This window comes from Notolepis coatsorum (genome assembly GCF_963971535.1).
Source record: "Notolepis coatsorum genome assembly, chromosome: 2".
In the NCBI taxonomy this organism is placed as follows: domain Eukaryota; kingdom Metazoa; phylum Chordata; class Actinopteri; order Aulopiformes; family Paralepididae; genus Notolepis; species Notolepis coatsorum.
This window is the reverse complement of record NC_140166.1, coordinates 166056693-166080736: the sequence shown is the minus strand read 5'-3', so window position 1 is coordinate 166080736 and position 24044 is coordinate 166056693. Positions and strand designations below refer to the sequence as shown.

General features: G+C 41.4%; 1 protein-coding gene across 1 annotated transcript; it reads right to left on the bottom strand.

Annotated features, from left to right (window-relative positions):
- Window positions 1–1099: 1099 nt before the first annotated feature.
- On the bottom strand, window positions 1100–22908 carry tmco1 (transmembrane and coiled-coil domains 1). The gene is made up of 7 exons (XM_084307943.1): window positions 22762–22908; window positions 7143–7220; window positions 6907–6966; window positions 6578–6624; window positions 4372–4439; window positions 2792–2936; window positions 1100–1616 (listed from the first exon to the last, which is right to left on the bottom strand). The coding sequence occupies exons 1-7, from the start codon at window positions 22829–22831 to the stop codon at window positions 1518–1520; spliced, it is 567 nt and encodes a 188-aa protein (XP_084164069.1). The 5' UTR covers window positions 22832–22908; the 3' UTR covers window positions 1100–1517.
- Between the last annotated feature and the right edge of the window lie 1136 nt (window positions 22909–24044).

The window sequence follows — 24044 nt, the reverse complement described above, 5'->3', positions numbered from 1 at the left end:
AATTAGTTTTTTAGTGCCTTTGAGGTGCTTTGGTACCATGAGGTGCAAGCATAGTCGTAGTACCCTTGAATGAGTGCTCCTGCTAGAGTCTTCAGGGTATTCTTGTTTACCAGAGAGGATATCCGGTACAAGAATCGAGTTCGTTGGTTGACTTTTTTTTATTACATTGGATGCCATTTTGTCACAGGAAAGATTAGCCTCTAGGATGGAACCCAGGTAGGTAATTTCATCTTTCCTTGTGACAACATTGTCACCCACTGTAACCGAGAAGCCGTCGGTCTTGCCGAGTTTGTTATTTGAACCGAAGAGAATGGACTCTGTTTTGCCCATGTGTAATGATAGTTTGTTGTCGGCGAGCCATATGCAGATTTTGCCTAGTTCCGAGCTGAGGGCCTTTTCAACCTGTAACTTGTTCTTATCAGAGACCAGCAGGGCTGAGTCGTCCGCAAACAGTGCCAGAAGTATTTGATTTGCTTCCATATGCAAGACATTATAGTACCTCCCTCCATGATGTGCAATACCACATAATACCAGTCACATTTGGGGTTGCTGGGTTAAAATAGGGCAGGCCTAATAATATATATACATACAGGGTTCAATCCCCGTCTCTATGAATTGAAAATGGGGGACCCTGATGTAAACAAGACAAACGTCTTTCTCTGGTCTGCAATCAATTGTGTGTATTGAACCCATTCTGCAATCCGTTAAATAAAGTTTTCATTAATTCTGATATAGTTCTATGGTTCAGACGTGCACGACACAACACGTTTTTCCCCTCTCCATGTCACTTAAAATGTAGAATTCGTGATATAATTATCTCTTGGGCTGCTTATATTTTCCAACGTGTTTTTTTCAGACTGAACCACCCATCCTAGTTGAACGTATTAAACTAAGAAAATCAGCCAATGGACTAATGTTGACAGAATTCCTCATCATCAGCATTCAACATGTTAAGAATCAAGACTGTCCTTACAAAAATAATAGAAAGGCCACACAATTTTTTTTCTACATTAAAATGCCATAAAAATAATTAAGTTGTAGTACAATACTATCTACATACAATCCTGCAAAAAAAATTGAAGAAAACAAACCACAAAAATTTGACCATAAAACTTTATTCATCTGTAAGAAATGATAATACAGACCAGAAAATGATACTGGAAAAAATGTATAAGTTAATAACATCTCTTTTCTCTCCACATTTTGACAATTTATGATCAGATCTCAAAATAACAAAAGGGCATTTGTTGTATACATACATGGCAGAGATATCTTTCTTTTGTAAATCAAAAAATGGTTTAAGACAAACGTTTCTTTATTTCAAGGACAAAAAAAAACCTTAAATAAAAACATCAAAAGAACAGAAGATAAAAGGGAGGCTGTGGTAGTGGTAGGGTAGCTGCACCAGGGGACACAGAATATTTCCTTTATGACGGGAGCAGAGTCCGGTGCTTGGTCACATTCGCAAAGTCAGTCACACGGTTAAAACGGGACTGAAGAAGCCGTCCGCGGGTCGATTAGGAAAACTTGGCCGCTTGGGGAGGGGGTCCCAGGAAGCCCCCAGCCTGCTTCGTGGCAGCTCTGGAGGGAGCGAGACCCAGCATCTTCTGAATGTTCTGGGGGACAGAGACCAGTCATTATGAGGTAGAACATCCCATGATACTGTGGGAAAGCCGCATTAAATCTGATCTGAAATCAGAGTAGCATTTGGTCGTCGATTTATAAAAGGCACTACTACTGAGGTGGACAGGGGTGTAAATTAGGTCTGGGTATCGCCACGGAATCCCCCAATCGATGTCGATTACGATTCACAAGGTCCTGATTCGATATCGATTCAGTTAGGGATATTTCAGTTATAATACCAATTTTGCTTGGCTATGAAAGAGATTCTCAGAGAACTAATGCTGTAAATTGTACAAGGAACCCTCTAACCTGGGGCATTATTAAAAATAATTAACATGACCAACAAACTACAGCAGTCAACACAATATAGCAAAAATATAAACTTTAAAGATCAATCTGGGATTTTATGAATCAATAAGATTATTCAATCTATTTTTCCTAGTGTAAATTATGCCCCTTAGTTCGAACCTTGAGCAACGACCATAAAACAGTGATATTTCACTTTGGTAGGTCATACTTTTCCCCTTTATTTCTTTTCAATCTTATCAATCTATTAAGCCATACATATTTACTCACTGAGAGATAAGGAGACAAGAGGCATCAGATGTTGAATGACCAGAAGGGAATTGCATCATGCAGCCATCATATGATCTGGGCCATGTGCCACCTTGAACCGCTTCAAAGGTTCATATTTGGCCAAGTATCAGTATGACGTACAGTGAAAAACTAATGACTGAGCATTCATGCTCAATCATTTCAACAGATAATGGATTTGAAAATATTTTAGAATTTAGATTTGTGTGTGTGTGTGTGCATGTGTGTGAGAGAGAGGGGCGACAGTGGCTCAGGAGGTATAGCAGTAATCCGGAGGTTCCCGGTTCGATTCCCGCTCCTCCCGGGCAGCGTGTCAAAGAGTCCTTGAGCAAGACACTTAACCCCTAACTGCTCCCGTTGAGCAGGTTGGCACCTTGCATGGTTGCCTCCACTGTCGGTGTGTGAGTGAATGGGTAAAGATGTGAGGAACAAATTGTAAAGCGCTTTGGATAAAAGCTCTACCGGTATATATAAATGCAGCCATTTACCATTTAGAATCCACTTCCGAATTGGCTGATTAGAAAGTGCTTTGATCCCAAGACAGATTTCAAGTTCCCGACACCAGTCAAGTTACCTGTCTGATGGACATGGTGCACAGGATGTAGAGGAAGATGAAGGAGCAGTCGGTGTAGTCCTCACCCAGGAGGTTGCGGTGGGACAGTCCCTGGATGTAGGACAGTGGGACGAAGGGCAATTTGGCCACAACCCTCCCATCAAAACTGCACAAAGACAAAAACGACAAAAACAACAGGCAGCGATAAGGGTTTGACAGTGTGTAGTTGTAGACATTTCACTGAACTAAAAACACAATGCATAAGACTGCGTAATTTCACTTTGATCCATCTTTAAAGTGACATTCTGTCACCTGCTGGCTGCAAGAGGTCTCACCAGACCATTTGAGGCTAGAGCAGCGAAGGTAAGCGCCGTGTTGAAGCACCCTTTTCAGCAAATGCCCTGTTTCACACTGACACAGTTCCAGTCACACCTGGGAGCTGCCCAGTACAACCAGTCTGACACTGTTTGCCACTAAGCAACCACACTGGCGCAGACATAAAGTCTGCATTCAAGCTCTTTATAACACCATCAATTGAGAAGGATATACTTTAGATGATGAATTTAGAGGGGAGGCGCGTGTATGGGGACAGTTGGAAGGAGTTGGATGGGACCCACTTGCAAGGCTGCATTGGGTTGCTCATTTTAGCAGGTGTACAAAGCAAAAGGAGAAGCAACGGCAAGCCTTTGGAATGCTGACACTGGAAGGGCAATATTTCCAGCCACCATATCTCAGTCTGAAGATATTCCATATTATATCTTGTAGGGCTGACCTCGACTAATCGATCGAAAGGAGCCGTAGTCAACTGCCAACCTCTTAGTCTAATGCAATTTTTTTTTTAAATAAGTATAATATATATATATATATACTGTATATATTTTTTAAATCATTCTGTCCAAAAGCAAAGAGGCCTAGAAGCTTGGCTAACGCTAATGGCGCGCATAACAGCGAGGCTAACTGCCTAAGAAAACAGGCACAGCGGCACTGAAAGAGGATTTCACACACTAGACAAATATCAAGATGTATCCATCAGTGGACCAATTGCATGCTTTCGCAGACGACAAGGAGCCTTCCGTCGACTCCTTCAGACATTAAGCACCCCCCACAGCCGGAATGGAATGTCGACTATCGGCACATTTTGGCCAGTCAAAGTCGACTATACAAATCCTTAGTCGGGGACAGGCCTAATATCTTGTGTCATTCATAAGCTTTGATGACAGGGCCGACTAGAGCGTGACAATCACAAACAAAGATCTTTCTTTAAAGTTTTATGTTAATCTGTGAGATTTTAATGGTGATTTATATATTTTTCAATGGTCACATAATAGGTATTCTGGATGTATATTAAACATAATGTTTTATTATCAAATAGTTATTTAGGTAGTCAACAAAGAAACAAAGCACCTGATATTATACATTTGATTATGATAATTTTCTGGAGGTTTAAACTGCTGGGGTCAAAATGACCCCAAGGATAAAGAGTGTAAAGTACATTTGAGGATAACAGGAGTGTTACAAAGAAGTAATTTACCTTATTTGCAATTATCAATAGAGAATCAGAAAGCATATTGCATTAGACATTTGTCGGTGTTAACACTTACATGGAGTTGAACATGCCCATCAATGCTGTGAAGCAAAAACCAATGGCAAACATGGACTTCATTCGTACCTAGAAAGAACAAAACACAACAAACGAAACAGATGAGATGGGACGCACCAATGCCACTTGTTCACTGCTGGAACTAAAATGTCAGTATTGGCCACTACTAAGTACCGATCTAATCCATTGCATTTACTGAACAGAATAGACAGCTCCTCTTGCTTCATTATTGATTGTGTATTCCCTATGACTGGTGATTGATATAATAACATTTTCTTCGTTAGACATCCAACATGCTTCCATGTGTCAAACAAGCACAAAACCATGCAGAAACGGCGCTACCTGTGCATGGGTCCCGACAAAATGTCCCTGCCAGATCGTCCGTGACAGAATCAGTGACCACAATTTGCTGTGTAAAGCCCGTATTGGAAAAATACGGCAAATCATGTCACCATGCTTTGATTTCTGGAAGGTTCTTGGTATTGGGTTTTAGTATTGGGTAAAGTCTCTGATACTGATACCCTGCTGTTGCCTGGTATCGGACCAATATCCAATACCAGTATCATATCGGTGCATCCCTACACTACAGATGAGCAACATTTGACCATGAAAGATGCTGCATGTGCAGTTAGGTTGTCCTGACTGAAAACTACTTTGCTTAATCCTCTCCGATGGCCAGGGGGGGGGGGGGTTCCCCTTTGCAGTAGAATCAGTGGTTCTCAAACTACGGGTCGCGACCCAACATTTTTCTGGCAACATATTTTGGCTAAATATGTCTCGTTTTATAAATGTGTATTGATAACATAGTGCTGTAATACAATTATCTAATAAATATGCATGATCAAGTTCAACGTGTGCTTTTATTTTGATATTCCTTTATATTTGATATTCCAGCCAGCTTCCAGGTCCCATTTTGAAGACTTTTTTTAATGAATAATCAATAAAGATACATCTTACCCCTTGTTCCTGTATGGGGCGACCCAAATCCAGGTACGCTACCGTGGTGTCATGATGTACCAGACTGGTATCTAGGGCTGTCCCGATGACCACTTCTTGGGCTTCAAAGCTTCAGTAGTAAATACAAAGCTTCAATGTGGTGGGTAAAGCTAAAGAGCTAGCCTGTGTGGTGGGTAAACAAGAGCTAGCCTGGAAGGCAGTCTGACTCGCAAAAAGAAAGTGACAGACTGGCCTTCCTCGCATCCACGTTGATTTCCAGAACCTGCCAATCAGGAATTGCATTCCAACTGCTGTTCTGTCCCCCCGCAGCCACTGATTGGTTCCCATAGTTGACGTAAAAATACAGGCCGCCGCTGGCAAAACAGTTTGTGGTAGCAAATGAGCCTCGCTTCCAGGCTAAATGAGAGCTATGTGCTAAATGGGTTTTCTGAAAGTTCTCACGACTAAAGTCCTTGTCTGAGAACGGATTTCAAAATGAATGTTGGATTATTATTATTATTTGTAGGCTTTCTGTATTTTTCACCCACCCCAATTTTTTTGTCGTTATGCCAATTCCATTCTTGGTCGTTGCGCGCATTTCCCCACTGTCGGCCTGGAGAGTGTAGAACTACCACATGTCTCCTCCGATACATGTGGAGTCGCCAGCCGCTTCTTTTCACCTGACAGTGAGGAGTTTCACTGGGGAAACGTAACACGTGTGGAGGTTCACGCTATTTCCCCCAGATCCCCTCCCTGCTGAACAGGCCCCCCGACCGACCAGTAGGAGTCGCAGTTTACAACGACCAGGACACGTACCCCATCGGCTTCCCACCCGCTAACACTGCCAATTGTGTTAGTAGGGACGACTGACCAAGCCGGAGGTACCACTGACAGCTGGATTAGATCCCAGAGTCTCTGCGGTGGTAGGCGAGTGCTTAGTCCACTGCCCTACCCAGCCGCACCTTGTTGGATTATTAAGTTATTTCTTATGCTGATGTAAGCACATTTTTGGAGCGGTAAAAAAAACTAAAAACTAAGCATTGGTACCAGGATACCTACCTGGTATCCCTGTGAGGGAGATCAAAGGGGGGGGGGGGGGCAAGTCTAATTCAATAACCCTTCCTGAAGCCTAGTAAGCCCAATATCTCCCAGGAGTTGTTCATACCGTTTGACTGCCCTAGTACAGTAGATGTTTTGCTTCCGAGACCTGTGTTTGAATCCAGGTGTTACATGTACAGTAGGGGAGGGGGAAATGAGGGGGATTTTCTTACCATAGACAGGTCTCTGTTGTTGTTCTTCAGTTTCTCCTCTTGCCTCTCTGTAAAGAATTTGGTATAATGTTTGAGTCTGTAAACACCGTCATAGAGGTATGTTGAGATCTGCTAAAACACACCCGTATTAAAATATGAACACAACATCTGTTAAAGATTGGCAATCTCCAGTAATTGCGTGAAGTAAAAATTAGACTGGTATGGTACTATGGTCCTTTAATTTGTACTAAAAGACCAATTTATCCATAAACTTGTGTTATCAATCTTCCTTTATCAAGTAGCCTAAACCAATCTGAGCAATACATCCTTGGGGTAGGATTACTTCTTACCAATCTTTTTCTTCTGTTGGCGTCCTGCGGATTCTGTGATAGTTTCCTTTTTCTTCTCAACTAAAAAAATAGTAAACAGACAAAACAATGAATGTAGGAGGCGGAGCAGATATTGATAAAACAATACAATTCATGCAAAACCAAGTACAGTAGAACGTCATTCATCTGAACTTCAGCGTTCCGACCTAAATGGTCAGAGAATGGATATTATGTTTGTTATTTTGTTTGTCACTCACGTTTTTTACTTTGCTTTTCCACCTCAGCCTTCAGCCTCTTGTATTTCTCAGTGCGATACACCAAAACCCACGTTATTCCTGAGGGGGAAAGAATTATAAGTTGGACTTCAAATAAAACAAAATAGCACTAATTTTTCTTTTTAATTAAATAATATATCTCTGTGCAGTGTATTAGGCCATGCGTTTCCAAACGTTTTCATATCAGGGACCTGCAAATGTACATCGGATCATATTCACAACATTATGGGAAATGCACTTAGTCTTCTACAGAGTCAGACAAGAAGATAGATACCAATTTCCTCTTTGTGCATTCAGTAGAAAGCTATCCGACTGCAAGCTACAGCTAGCACAAATGAATGGAAGCAGAATATGGACCACTAGCCAAGCTGTATACCAAAAACACCTCTCCCAGAGATGTAAGCTAGGCTAGTGGTCTCTGCATCTGCTTCCATTCATTTGTGCTATATTAGGCTAGCTTGCAGTCGGATACATTTCTACTGAACCAACGGACACTCGGACAGAGGAAATTGGTATCTTCCTGTCTGACTCAGGAGGAAGCAGGTAAATGCATTTCCCATAATGTTGGCGTGTTCCTATAAGATGAGTTTAAGTTACACAGTGACAGGGGTGCCAAAATCCCATTCCTAAAATATTTTTGTTATTAGGTATGTATGATATATTTAGACTACTATACTAAGTGGAAACTTAAGAGAAAAGAGTGGGGAGAGTGAAACCTATGATCAAAATAATAACTATAGTTATTATATTATAGTACCGTAACTAAATATAACACGCAATATAAATAAATGTATCATATCATCATAACACATCGAATTTGGATAACGTCTTGTAAATTAAATAATTGTGAAATCAAACAAGCTACTCTTGTGCAGTGGCGGCTCGCCACTAGGGGCGCTCGGGCGCCGCCCCCCCTCAGGCCCTACCCTGGTTATATGAGAGAACAAGAAAAATAAGTTTTTAGTTTTTAGTTTTATAGCCCTATAAATAATATAAACATGTTTAAAATTAATAATATTTACTCATTTTAAGTATGTTTGTGTTTCCAATGCACAATATAACGTTATTATCGCAATTAAAAAACACTTGTTTTCCAGAGCAGGAAGTGACATCACGTTTTTTTTATTTTTTCGTATTTCTCGGCCCGGGCTATACGCGATAGCGCTCTGAGTGCGCGTCACAGTTTGATCGCTGTATCCGTCACAGCCAATCAGTGCATAACGCGCTGTGCGTTGAAATATGACTATTATGTTGGAATCCGGGCGCGATTTGAAGCGGTCTAGCCAGTAGCGTCAAGAATATCTGTAGCCGCATTTCGCGGAGACGCTCTCTGATTGGCCGACGCCAGTATTTTTTTCCGTAGCAGAATTTCACAGAGACGATCTCTGATTGGCCGAATCTAGGGCTGGGCGATATGACGATATTATATAAATATCGGGTACAGTTCATTAACGATACACTTTTTTAACGTATCGTGGATATCGTGATGTTTTGCCCAAGAGGATTGTGTCGCGTCAATCTGGTCCACCCCGTTCAAACTTTTGAACAACGCCGCTCCCACACACACACTACTGCATCAAAGTTAGTTAGTACTTATGATTAACAAAGGCATTCGTTTTGTGGCATCAACATTATATAGTTACACGTTATATAGTTACACATCAGCGTATTTACCCAAACATAGCAACGTCCGACGACGACATAGATAGCAAGCGTTACTGTTCATATCTCAGTCCGTGCCGAGTTGTGCGTGCCCATTCTGCGGTCTGTTAATAAAGTTTTCAATCAGACAGATGTATGGAAAGGCTTTTATTATAACATTTGTTGCAGTAAAATCATTATGCCTCGTTGTCATGCTGCGGTGCGCTAGTAATCACTCGTCGGCTGCGGTGAGCTGTTGTTGTTGTCGTTGAGCTGAGCTCTCGTTAAAATCAAGGAGGGCATTCAGGAAGTAAAAAAAGAATAGCGCTGCTTGCCGATTGGTGCTAAGAACAGCAGGGCGGGTACAAGCGGTGTGACGTAATTGGCAGACTCGACTGTCAATCAAAATTATTCGTTGCCGGCTGAATGATTGAATGAATGAACGTTATTAACGATTGCAGAATGGGTACAATACAGTACAGCTCAATACAACAACAGTGGACTGACTGGAGGATGAAGACCAGAAAAAGACTTTCGGCTTTTTTACACAAGGGTCCTCCATTTTCAATTCATCAAAACATTTAGAGACATACAAATATACAGTAGTTTCATAAAAATGCTAAAATCCTATTGATTGATTTAAAACTTTATTAACATATTGCAGAATGGGTACAGTACAGCTCAATACATACAATTGTTAAGGGGATGCAGACCAGCGAAAGACTTTCGTCTTGTTTACATCAGGGTCCCCCATTTTCAATTCATCATATTTCATATCTAAATCATATAATATCTCATTGCTAAATATATGCAATATATAATCTAATAATCCAATAATCTAAATCTAATATATAATATAAAAATGCTAAATGCATGGGGATTTTATTTTGTCTTTAATGTTAGCTTGCAAACTCAAATACTGTCTTGGTAAGCCTCATAATGAATTGTTTGGGGAAAAAAAGAAAAACATCGTGATGCGTATCGTGTATCGCCGAAAGGTCAGAAAATATCGTGATATCATATTTAGGCCATATCGCCCAGCCCTAGCCGAATCCAATTTATAATGTTCCAATTCTAGGTTATTCCTAGGTTGGTCGGTGGAGATAGTTGTGTTGTTGTGAGAATGATGCAGGCAGCTGTTTGTCTTAGACGAGCGTGCCGTGACTGCAAGTTCTTTAGACTGTTAAGCTTAGGCACTCTTTCAAAGTTGGTTAAGGTTAGAGTTTGTCTTAGAGCATGGCGATAGAAGGCCAGGTAGTTTGCAGGCTGTTCGAGGCGGAAATGGACAAAGACACAGCTCTTCACTCACACAGCTTGTTGGCTAACAACAAGCTATATGGATGCGGAGGGACAACAATGGATGGACATCAACACAGTAGGGCTGGGCGATATGGCCTAAATATGATATCACGATATTTTCTGACCTTTCGGCGATACACGATACACATCACGACGTTTTTCTTTTTTACCCCAAACAATTCATTATGAGGCTTACCAAGACAGTATTTGATTTTGCAAGCTAACATTAAAGACAAAATAAAATACCCATGCATTTAGCATTTTTATATTATATATTAGATTTAGATTATTAGATTATATATTGCATATATTTAGCAATGAGATATTATATGATTTAGATATGAAATATGATGAATTGAAAATGGGGGACCCTGATGTAAACAAGACTAAAGTCTTTCTCTGGTCTGCATCCCCTTAACAATTGTATGTATTGAGCTGTACTGTACCCATTCTGCAATATGTTAATAAAGTTTTAAATCAACCAATCAATCAATCAATCAATAGCATTTTAATGAAACTACTGTATATATGTATGTCTCTAAATGTTTTGATGAATTGAAAATGGAGGACCCTTATGTAAAAAAGTCGAAAGTCTTTTTCTGGTCTTCATCCTCCTGTACTGTATTGTACCCATTCTGCAACCCTTTAACAAAGTCTTCACTCATTCATTCTGACGGAAACATATAATTTTGATTGACAGTCGAGTCTGCCAATTACGTCACAGCGCTTGCACCCGCCCTGCTGTTCTTAGCACCAATCGGCAAGCTCCTAGTTTTTTACTTCCTGAATGTCCTGTGGCTGAACAACGTCAACAAAGCTACTAACGTTAGCTCCCCGCGGCCGTCGAGTAGGAGACCAGTGCTCAACAGGATGACTAAATGAGGCATAATGATTTTACTACAACGAATGTTATAATAAAAGCCTTTCCATACATCTGTCTGATTGAAAACTTTATTAACAGACCGCGGAATGGGCATATCTCAGCACGGGCTGAGATATGAACGAGTAACGTGTGGACAGATTGACGCGACACAATCCTCTTGGGCAAAACATCACGATATCCACGATACGTTGAAAAAGTGTATCGTTAATGAACTGTACCCGATATTTATATAATATCGTCATATCGCCCAGCCCTACAACACAGGCTGGATGGACAATGCCATGGAGTGGATATACTTTATCAACAAGCCAACAACAAGGTAGATTAGCGATCTTAACTCTAGTTTAATACATGATACGTTGTCTACTGATGCCGCATAACGTTGTAACGTTACAGCTTTCAGCTAACGTTAGCTACTGCTAGCTGTTAGCTCCGTTATCTTAGCTGGCCACTTTTATAATTACTTCATGGAAACGGAGTAACGTTAACGTTTAAACGTTATGTCGAGGTCATACAATACTACAGTCGACATAAGGTTAACGTTACCCCGTTTCCATGAAGTGTTTAAATAGCAGCAATCTTGTTGAAAATGTAACTTTACTAAAATGCTCTCTCTCTCTCTCTCTCTCTCTCTAATTTCGCCGCATGTGGGGCATAACCACTCAGACAATGAATGGTAACTTGTTTAAAATAACGAGCTTTACAAATGTGTTTATTATTGAATGGATCTGACATCATCTGAGAGAGAGAGAGAGAGAGAGAGCGAGAGAGAGAGAGAGAGAGAGCTGTGCGTGTTTGTGTTGGGCTATTGGAAACGTCGTTGCATTTGACTGACTGATCATATATTGATCGATGGCAATGGTGATAATATTCGCCAATGCGTGCCTTGTACATGTTTGCAAAATGTTTGGTATAGCGCCCCTAGTGGCGAAGTACCCACCGGCCGCCACTGCTCTTGTGTTTCGCTAGAGACCCCACTGACTCTACAAGTCTACAAGATGATACACTACCTAGGGCTGGGCAATATAACGATAACGATAATTATCGCGATATATTTTAATAATCGATATCGAACATCGAAATAAAATAAAATCGTTTTTTTTTTTTTTTTTTTACCTGCAACAGGGCAGTTTTAAAACCAGAGACAGTGGACAGAATTGTCTTTCTTGCCTGCAACTTAAAGTAATGGCTTTGCTTGTCCAAATGACAATACTGACCAAATTGAGATTAATTTTTCTCTTTATTTATTTTGTTTGCTTTCTAATTTAAAATACAGTTTGAAGCCATCTGTACACAGTAGGCTATGTGTGCTAGCAGAACTAGACTCCAGTCACGAGTCACGGTGCACATGTGGTTTGTCCACCAAAAAAGCGCCAAAAGATCGAAAATAAACTAGCAGAGCCAGAACTGTTCAACTCCCCTGGAGCCACAGCCAGCAGAGAAGCCGGTTTACTTTCGCTTTTAAACCAGCTACAGCCTGAGAACTGGAGTGTGAGGGGATGTAACACTAAAGATGGCAGCAATGACAAAGAATTGCTGCAAAATAAACATACATCTGTTGTTTAAAAAAAAAAAAAAAAAAATTATACTTATAACAATTTCGATAATTATCGATATCGAGAAATATGATAACATTATCATATCGTTATCGCAATATGATTTTTTTTCCATATCGCCCAGCCCTACGACTAAGGTACCCATGTACAATGTCAAAATACTTGCCAAAGGTCAGTGAATACCACGACCACAACACCAGAGGAAGCTCAACAAATCATGTTAAACCCAGATTCGGCTCAAACAAGGGACTAAACACGTTTTGCAATTATGCCACATCAATGTGGAACGCGGCACGCCCTATCCAAAGCTGTAAAGGAATTCCCTACCCACATTCAAAACCGCTCTAAAAAGAGCACCTACGGGAGGCTGCAATTCGAAACTGGCCACCGTAAATGTCCAAACCCCCCCACCCCCTCCTAATAGACAGTCTCCTCCCCACCGTATATTCTCTCCCCACGGTTCGGTACGTACCTCGGTTTTGAAGTCACGGTTCGGTATTTTTTTCGGTCGTTTTTTTTTTTTTTATATAAATTATACCTTTTTTTTTATATACAGCTACTGTTTTATATATACTGTTTTTTAGTAATAACTAGAAAGTAATGGTATTTATTAAACAACAGGTGATTGATTAATGATACTAATACAAATCTATACAATGAGTATGGCTGCAGCACTGCAGATATACCCTACTCCAATGATCCACACACGGACATTACACGGTGTTGCACTCGCTACCCACTGGCTCTGCAGATATACCCTACTCTGTCTACAAGTCTCCGTTGATGTAGCATAGAGAATCTGTTGTGATTTTTGCACAATAAATATTCAACATTCTCTTTTGAGACTCCGCCTCAGACTCTTATCATTTGGCACTAAAAGCTAAACATTGTCACCGATATGGCTGTCCGCAACATGTCATTAATTGTGTACGCGAGGTGGTTCAGTGACGACGACTCTAACGTGAGCTAGGTTAGCTAGCAGGAGCTACCGAGAGATGGAAAGACTAACGTTACTGGTGAAAATGTGATTTACGTTGGAATACTCCTTTGCCAACTTGCTGTACTTTGCTTGCAGGTCTGCAGCCATTATTGCTGGATTATGAATAGCCCCAACGTTAGCCAAGGTAACGTTATGGCTAAACCTTTAATGTTAGTTAATGCTAGCTTTCGGTTAGCTGTTCAATGCTAAATAACACCAGCAAGCTCCCCGTCAACACCCCTCTCTCGGGAGGATGGCATTTAAGAAAGTATCTGCTGTTAAAATGACAAACAGCATTGACACTTTAATTCACGGTCGGTTAAACACACGTTTGTTTTATAATGCTCACAGCAGACCGCAGTGTTGTTGATAAATTACGTGGGGCCGGGGGGGATTTAAGTTCCGCAAAAAAAGGTTGACCATACCGTTGTAATCGTACGGTGCACAGCCCGTACTGTACCACGTACCGTTACACCCCTACTCCCCACCGTATGTATATTTCTCTCCCACCCACCCACCCCCTCCTAATGTACAGTCTCCTCCCCACCGTATGTATATATTCTCTCCCCACCGTATGTATATTTCTCTCCCACCCACCCACCCCCTCCTAATGTACAGTCTCCTCCCCATCATATGTATATACTCTCTGTCAGGATCTATGGGTAACAGTACTGTATATTTGCATATCATATATGTCACAAATGTAACAGTACTATATACCTGTATGTCATGTATGTCCCTATTGAGAGAAAACGGGTGTTCTGGGGGTGTTTTTCAATGTAGGTGATGTATAGATTGGGGGAGATGACCACAGCTAAAAGGGGCCGGGTCAGAGAGGTCGAAATGAGCAGGAGGTGTTTCAGAGCGAGCAGGAGTCACTGAATAGCAGCACACTGCCAGCGAGAGAATGTTTTGAATTCCGATCCAGAACACATTGATAAGAGCGAGTGTGAGCCCAGAGAGCAGGGCGGAGAGAGGTTCATCTTAATGAAACAGTAATGAAACGTTTTGAAATGTGTGAAAGGTTATTAGCAGTTGTCATGGCAGCGGCACATGACAACCAGAAGGGGGTGGGCCGTCGTTGCTAGGACGAAGATCCTATAAAGGTGACAGTGGTTCCGGGTAAGGGCAGACTACAATCTTGACTAGGACTGAGATCACACTGAATAGAGACTCTCTCCTCTCATCACGGGTGAGGAAGGATGCCACATCATTATTAGCTTCGGCTACCACGAGGATGGTCTTGGCTAACGACCAGGCCTGACCACCATTGGACTGAATAGCAGAAGGACGATAGACTGAACACACCGAAAGATCATTAGAATAGATTTTACAAGGACAATACGAATTGGTTCCCATCTGATTATGAGGTCTCCGTTTATGTAAATAAACACTGCTTCTCCTTGTAAGGTATTACGCTGTGTCGAAGTGTCGAATTCTTACGAAGGTGGAGAATTATTATGGTTTGCGGATCGCACTAACGGGGAGAGATAAGGATTGTATCAGCCAGTATATGAGACGTCAGGACCATTAAAAGTACACAACGCAGAGGAGTGGATGGAGAGAGGATAGCACAAGAAGACGTGATACTGGCCAATTGATCAGAATCTAACACTATGCCATAAATGTCATGATGTCATGTATGTTGTGTAGGTCATAAATGTCACTATGAATTGAAAATGGGGGACCCTGATGTAAACAAGACAAACGTCTTTCTCTGGTCTGCATCCCCTTAACAATTGTGTGTATTGAGCCGTACTGTATTGTACCCATTCTGCAATCTGTTAAATAAAGTTGTCATTCATTCATTCATTCACTCCTATGGAACCCACTGAGTGTAGAGAGGGCCTCCTCTGGGGGGCGGTGGTGGCTCGCTAGTTGTCCGGTTTTGACAGTCAACAGGCCAATCTACTATAACATGATACGAAGTACAAAAATGACGTGTCCCGACACCGACTTGGCAGGGTGATCAGTTAGCCACAACATCAAGTACCGGCGGCGTGTAGACTTTTACCAACAAACTTGCAGTTCCGTGTTCGCGTTCTGCGATCTGATTGGCCACTGACGTAGGCTAGTTCTACCCCCCCGGTAAGTTCCCTACGCCAGTTCTGCACGCCCAACTCTACTAACAGCCTGCAGCCTGCTCGCTAGTTCTGCCTCTACTAACAGCCTGCATTATCCAATTCATATCAATCGAAATAACGTATTGTTTTCATCTGTCTATATTAACACATTCCCTGCCACGCTTTTATCCATCAATGTAGGCTCACTGCCAGCACTGTAAGCCTATGGAGATGTTCACCTTCTTTGCAGGGCTATAACTTTTTTAATTGTATTGCTAAATTTACATTACTATGGCCCATTCAACATCGATTATCTATCGTTCAGGATGTAGGAACGTTATACTTTTTCATTCATAGATTCTTCCAAAAATACCTTCTAGAATATAAGTGTTTTTATCGTTTTCTGCAGTAATTCATAGAACGTGAGTTATAGGCATAAACGCATATATAGATAATCAACTGCCGTTTATTGCAGATACACGCTATATTAAAAAATTCAACTGTACATGATCGTATAAGTTATGATTCATCATGCACGGATGAAAGGGGGGGGGGGGTCGTTTATAATTCCGTGATCGTCAGTAAATGCTTTAGATGAGGGAATGGGTACATACGCACACAATACACGGCCACTGATGGATCCATGGGGCTTGGATAAGTCCTATGGACCCAACTCTGACCACTAATAAAAACGTAACTACACTAGCGTTATAAGAGCTAACATTGCTACCTACCGTACAAGTGCATTGGTTTAGTGCATTTCCTACTTCCGGTTGCTACTGAGCGGACATGTTTGTGCGGACCCGTTCTCCCAAACTGGTAAGCAAATTACTGTTTTCATGTTTTCATTTTTACGATATTTTCATTTTTACGTTATTATTATTATTATTATTATTATTATTTTTTTTTAAACATTGATCTTAACTGATCACTGTGACTTTATTGCTTTTATCGTTATATATGCCTATGTTTGTGTACAGCACTTTGAGCTACATGACATGTATGAAAGGTGCTTTATAAATACTTATGTGTGTGTGTGTTGTGTGTGCGTGCGCGCTGCGGTGGCCAGGAGCGCGCAACAAGATGGTGATTGGTGATGGTATACATTATGGTATATGAATAGTATATTCCACTATAGCAGTATATGGTGTGCTGTACATTTGAATCTAATCTAATTTTGGACACGGCCCTCGCATTATAATGAGCTGGACAGGTGTGTATGGTAACGTGAACGCGTATCTGCCATGCGAGACTAGACGAGAGGCTGTCGTCAAATCTGAAGTGTCCGACGTTCTGACTCCTCCCCCGGCTGCACTAGTCTACTTTCGAGGCGAGCCGAAATCAATCTCGAACACGCCTAACAACTACCGCACTACCGGTAGAATAAGTGCCGAGAACCGTGGGAAGTGATGCAAACTGTCTTGTCGTGTTTTGAACATTTATGTTGCGTTGATGGAATCACGTTAATATAGAGAGATGAAAACAATACGTTATTTCGATTGATATGAATTGGATAATGCAGGCTGTTAGTAGCTCGAACTAGCGAGCCGTTAATATAGAGAGAGAGAATGAATGAAAACTTTATTTAACAGATTGCAGAATGGGTACAATTAGGGCTGGGCGATATGGCCTAAAAATAAAATCCCAGATTATTATTTTTTAAATCCGATTTTAATCGTTTTTTTTTCTCTTGAGCTAAAAAAACACAAAAAAAGTATCAAACCAAGATGAGTGTCCCTATTGGGATTGAAGTGCAAACCTAACTTTCACCAATCTTCACTTAAAAATATTTTTATAATAATATATATATATATATATATATATATATATATATATATATATAACATAAAAGGTTACTCTTGATCAAACAAAGATGAATGTCACTATTGGGATTAATAGTGCAATAACATGCTTTTTCACCAAACTTCACTTAAAACAAATAAAAGGTGCCTCTTGATCATCAAACAAGAATGAATTTCCCTATTGGGATTAATAAAGTGCAAATCTATAACTTTCACCAAACATCACTTTTTGTAAAATAAAAAGGTGAAAAAAATGTATTACTGTATTTTTTTTTTTATCGGTTTTAATTTTTCAAAATCGTCCTAGATCATTAATTCGAATTAATCGAAAAATCGATTAGTCGCCCAGCGCTAGGTACAATACAGTACGGCTCAATACACACAATTGTTATGGGGATGCAGACCAGAGAAAGACGTTTGTCTTGTTTACATCAGGGTCCCCCATTTTCAATTCATATTGACATTTATGACACTCAACATACATGACATTTATGGCTTAGGGACAGGTATTTAGTACTGTTATTTGTGACATATACGATATTCAAATATACAGTACTGTTACCCATAGATCCTGAGTATATACATATGATGGGGAGGGGACTGTACATTAGATGGGGAGAGAAATATACATACGATGGGGAGGAGACTGTACATTTGGAGGGGGTGGGTGGGTGGGAGAGAAATATACATACGGCGGGGAGAGAATATATACATGCGGTGGGGAGGAGACTGTCTATTAGGAGGGGGTGGGGGGTTTGGAGATTTACGGTGGCCAGTTTCGAATTGTAGCCTCCCGTAGGTGCTCTTAAGAGCGGTTTTGAATGTGGGTAGGGATTCACATTCCTTTACAGCTTTGGGTAGGTGAGGTTATGAACGGTGGGGCTGTTGTTGTAGCCACCGGTTAATTCGCGATTTTGGATTGGTTTGTCATGACAAACCAATTACATAATCCAATATGTGTAAAGAAACAACATATTCCAGTTAACGGTATATTTTTCTCTGTGATACTTTCTGAATATGATTTGGGAACATCAAATGGGCAGGGTTATAATAGAAGAAAGACAGTGTAAACAATATAATTAACTCTGAATATAATAATGAGGAAAAAGAAACAGGATACACAACAAGGTGCATGAGATGAGGTTATATGTAGAACATGGTACAGTTACAGTAAGTGGGGAGTGCGTCATGGTACAGTTACAGTAAGTGGGGAGTGTAAACACTAAACAGTGATTTCAAACCCCCTCAATGTACAGTTTCTGACAGCTGGGCTGTGTTGAACTTGTCACGTGAAATAACGTTGTGAATAAACCGCGAAATAACATAACGTTATGTTATATAACGTTACAATGTACAGTTTCTAACAGCTGGCTGTGTTGTGAAATGTGCATAACGTTATGAATAAACCGCGAAGTCACGCGAAATAACGTTATACGTGAATCTGTTAGTACATTTCTTTTTATCTTCTTGATATGATAACATTACATCCGCCTTTGCTCAACCAATCAGAGAGGGGTCTGCAGAAATGGGCTCAACCAATCAGAGAGGGGTCTGCAGAAATGGAGCTACGGAAAGTAGAGACGCGTTCCGTTGTAGGTGGCATTCACGCGAACTGCGTACGTAGGTGTGATTACGAAACCAAGCCGCATTTCTCGGAGACGCTCTCTGATTGGCCGACGCCTGTTTCTACACTGGTTGAATGAATGAATGAAAACTTTATTTAACAGATTGCAGAATGGGTACAATACAGTACGGCTCAATACTAGTGATGTGACGTTTGAAGCGAGGCTTCGGAGCTTGTGTCGGGTGGGGTCATTCAGTTTTTTTTATGTGGAGCCTGTATCGAGGCGTGTATCAGGTGACGTACTGATGACGTCCGAAGCCTCGGTCCGAGTCACTGATTCAGGAAATGGCTTCGGGGTTGGTGCGCAACACAAGTGTCGACATAGGAATTCATTACGAGTTTCTTTGCGTTGGAGAATCCCGTGGAGTACTGGGAAAGACAAATAAATGTGTATCCTAATAATCCCAACATATATATAACAGATGGTAGCGCAAGGCACTGTCAGTCACGATGGACTTCAAGCGTTGTGAAGTGACTGGCGAGTAGCGGTACTGCGAGTTAAACTCCACTTAAAAAGACACACTTTACACGTCATTAAGTGTGAATTCACCTTGGTGTAGCGGTCTGTGCTGTCACCTGTCGCCCGTGTCGCGGCAGACCCGGGTTCTAAACTCCCTCGGGGCATCGAAGAAAGTTAAACACAACGCAAAAAAGGTGACCATATCATCTCCGTTACATATAAACTTGCTGTAATGTCTAACTTGCTGTGCCTAATCTGATCACATCTGTATGATCCAAATGCAGGATGGCATGTCGATTTTGAGTTGCTTTTTCTGAATAAAAATGAATGAAGCAAGCACTTGTCCCTGCCATCATTCTGTTAGAAAAACACACTATATTAAATTATAGAATGTTGTAGTAACACAAGCACTTTCTCCTCTGTCCCTGCCATCATTCTGTTAGAAAAACAGACACATTATTATTTGTTTATTGGCATCATCATCACATCAAAGCTTCACACACCAAAGCCGGTATCATTATAATCACGCAGCCTGTTCTACATTTATTGTCCACTTGATGGCACAGTAGAGCAAATACACCATGAAGCTTCAACACATGTGTGGTACTATTGGATGGAAAGCCTCAATGCTTCATGAAGCTTCATCTCGCCATCACTACTCAATACACACAATTGTTAAGGGGATGCAGACCTGAGAAAGACGTTTGTCTTGTTTCCATCAGGGTCCCCCATTTTCAATTCATAGACATTTATGACATACACAACAAGCCATTCTGAAGAAGGTGTGTTCACACCGAAACGTCATGATTACAGGCTGCCAATAAATTTGGAAAAACCTGGAGTGCGTGCCTGGACATTGTTTCCCTATTTTTTATGACATACACAACATACATGACATTTATGGCATAGGGACATATAGGTATTTAGTACTGATACATTTGTGACATAAACAGTACTCAAATATACAGTACTGTTACCCCTAGATCCTGACAGAGTATATATACAAATGATGGGGACGGGAATGTACATTAGGAGGGGGTGGGTGGGTGGGAGAGAGATAAACATACGGCGGGGAGGGAATATATACATGCGGTGGGGAGGAGACTGTCTATTAGGAGGTGGTGGGGGTTTTGGGCATTTACGGTGGCCAGTTTCGAATTGCAGCCTCCCGTAGGTGCTCTTTAAGAGCGGTTTTGAATGTGGGTAGGGATTCACATTCCTTTACAGCTTTGGGTAGGGCGTTCCACATTGATGTGGCATAATTGCGAAACGTATTTAGTCCCTTGTTTGAGCCGAATCTGGGTTTAACATGATTTGTTGAGCTTCCTCTGGTGTAGTGGTTGTGGTATTCACTGACCTTTGGGAAGTATTTTGACATGTACATGGGTACCTTAGTCAAATAGTGTATCTTGTTAAGCTTAACCCTCAGCTCGGAACTAGGCAGAATCTGCATATGGCTCGCTGATAACAAACTATCATTACACATGGGCAAAACAGAGTCCATTCTCTTCGGTTCAAATAACAAACTCAGCAAGACCGACGGCTTCTCAGTTACAGTGGATGACAATATTGTCACAAGGAAAGATGAAATTACCTACCTGGGTTCCATCCTAGAGGCTAATCTCTCCTGTGACAAAATGGCATCCAATGTAATAAAAAAAGTCAACCAACGAACTCGATTCTTGTACCGGATCTCCTCTCTGGTAAACAAGAATACCCTGAAGACTCTGGCAGGAGCACTCATTCAGGGGTACTACGACTATGCTTGCACCTCATGGTACCAAAGCACCTCAAAGGCGCTAAAAACAAAATTACAAACATCTCAAAACAAACTGGTCAGACTACTGCTTGACCTTACTCCTAGAACCCACCTCACCCCTGCCCACTTTGACAACCTAGGATGGCTTAGAGTAGACGACAGAGTACAGCAACTTGCAATGGGCCTGGTCTACAAGATACACTACACGACCAAGGTACCCATGTACATGTCAAAATACTTCCCAAAGGTCAGTGAATACCACGATCACAACACCAGAGGGAGCTCCACAAATCATGTTAAACCCAGATTCGGCTCAAATAAGGGACTAAACACGTTTCGCAATTATGCCACATCAATGTGGAACGCCCTACCCAAAGCGGTAAAGGAATGTGGATCACTACCCACTTTCAAAACCTCTCTCAAGGGACACCTACGGGAGACTGCAATTCAACACTGGCCCCTGTAAATATCCTAACCTAACCCCCTCCAATGTACAGTAATTTACCTAGGATGGTTGTCAATAGTCCAATGTACAATTTTGTTTGTTTGTACAGTGTCTCCCCCCCCCCCCCTCAATGTACAGTTTGCTTGTTTATACAGTGTGCCCCCCCCCCCCCCCCTCCAATGTAGATTACCCAGTATGGTTGTCAATATCCCAGTGTACCCAACCTCCTCCAATGTACAGTTTCTACGTCAAATGTATATACTCCCTTTTCTTGACTCCTTCTGTATCACAAACAGTACTGTATTTGCAAATCTGGTATGTCATAAATGTATAGATGTAGCAGTACTGACTATCTGTATGTCATGTATGTCATATATGTCCTGATGAATTGAAAATGGGGGACCCTGATGTAAACAAGACTAAAGTCTTTCTCTGGTCTGCATCCCCTTAACAATTGTGTGTATTGAGCTGTACTGTATTGTACCCATTCTGCAATCTGTTAATAAAGTTTTCAATCAATCAATCAATTAGGCACTCTTTCGAAGTTGGTTAAGGTTAGAGTTTAGAGCGTGACGGCAAATTCTTTCGACGGTTAAGCTTAGGCACTCTTTCGAAGTTGGTTAAGGTTAGAGTTTGTCTTAAGCCAGGTAGTTTGCAGGCTGTTTGACGTGGAAATGGGCAGACACAGCTCGTCACGGATTGGGCAAACGCGTCAGTGGCCTATCAGAGAGCGTCAGTCAGTGCCAATCAGAGAGCGTCTCCGAGAAATGCGGCTTGGTTTCGTAAGCACGCCGCACGTAGTGGAACTAACATGAGCTAAAGAGATTAGCCCCATAGTGGAAGCGGTGATCGGATGAGCGTTATCGTTAAACCTGGCTGGTTTCGAAAAGTGTCTTGTTTTAGCAGCATTATAAATATTTAGTAAAACAGCGATACCGAAACCAGAACGCGAAACATTGCTATATATTCTGAGCTCTCTTTGGAAAAATAGCTACTGACTGGGCTGAATGAAAATGTGTCTTCTTCACAGTGATCGCCTCTAGAATTCAGTCACATCGAGCTCAACGAGGCAGGATAACGTCACACTTACCTTCGGCCAACAGCGCTGTGCAAACAGAGATAAACACAATGAGGATCGTGTCTGCAAACATCGTGCTCATTGTTTTTTACAGATCCAGTTTAGCGTTTGGTTGTCTCCGCCTGTGCGTTACAGACGGTGATGTGTGCCGATAGCAGAGCTAGGTCAGCATTAAGGAAAACGCGACACGATCGCAGAGCACTTCCGGTTCAACTACGTTTCGTCAGTCAAAAACAAAACGTGCATTTGTTTTTACTTTTTGTGACACATGAACGCAAAAGGAAAAACTAAAGACATTTTTAGAAAACAAGATAGATTTAATTATCTGACAGACACTATAGCTATTTTTCTGTTTAGTGCATAGCTATCCTCGTGCCGCTAGATGTCGCCATTGTGCGCGTTCATTGCATAATGAAACCAAAGAGCTTGAGACCACCTTTTGGCCCCTTTGAAAAAGCGAAGATAGCTTTTTTTAGGGGATTCTGATGAAGTATAATAATAATAATACATGTTAGGCTACACAATTTCTGTAGCCTAACCTTTGTTATGAAATAATACATGCATAATGACATGCCCACCAATGTACAGTTTCTTCCCCTTCGGATGTATATATTTATTATGATCTCTTTTTACACACAGTTCTATCTGTATGTCTTGTATGTCATAAATGTCCTGATGAATTGAAAATGGGGGACCCCTATGTAAACAAGGCGAAAGTATTTTTCTGGTCTGCATCCTCTTAGCAGTTGTTATATTACGTCATAGCTTACTCTCTGCACCTACTGGAACATATCCCATATCAGCCTAGCCCCTTTCGTGACTTTCGGATTGCAAGCCTGGGGCTTTTGTGACCGGAGTCACTTGCCCACACGCCCCGATTACCCAGTAGAGAAACGACCAAGCGTCATCAAGGGGCTCGCGGTGTGTCAAGAATACTTCAGATCTGAATTTCAAAGATACCCAGCGTACAATATGGGTCTAACACAGCTTCACGATGGGGTCTGGAAGCTCGGAGTTGCCAATAAAAAGTTTAAAACATTGTTGGGAAACACAAGTGCTACTCACAGCGAACTCTGGCAGCAAGATGGCGTCTTCTCCTTCTGCAACTTTCCTTGTCGCATGCCTGGTGCGTTTAGCAATCACTGCGCTCCCTATCGGTACCTGTTGGTCATTACCTATAGGCCATTACAGGGTAGAACCTGTTGAGCGCGTCTCCTGTGTATTGTTGTAATGACCAACAGGGACCGATAGGGAGTGCAGTGATCGCTGGACGCACCAGCCATTTTGCCAAGGTT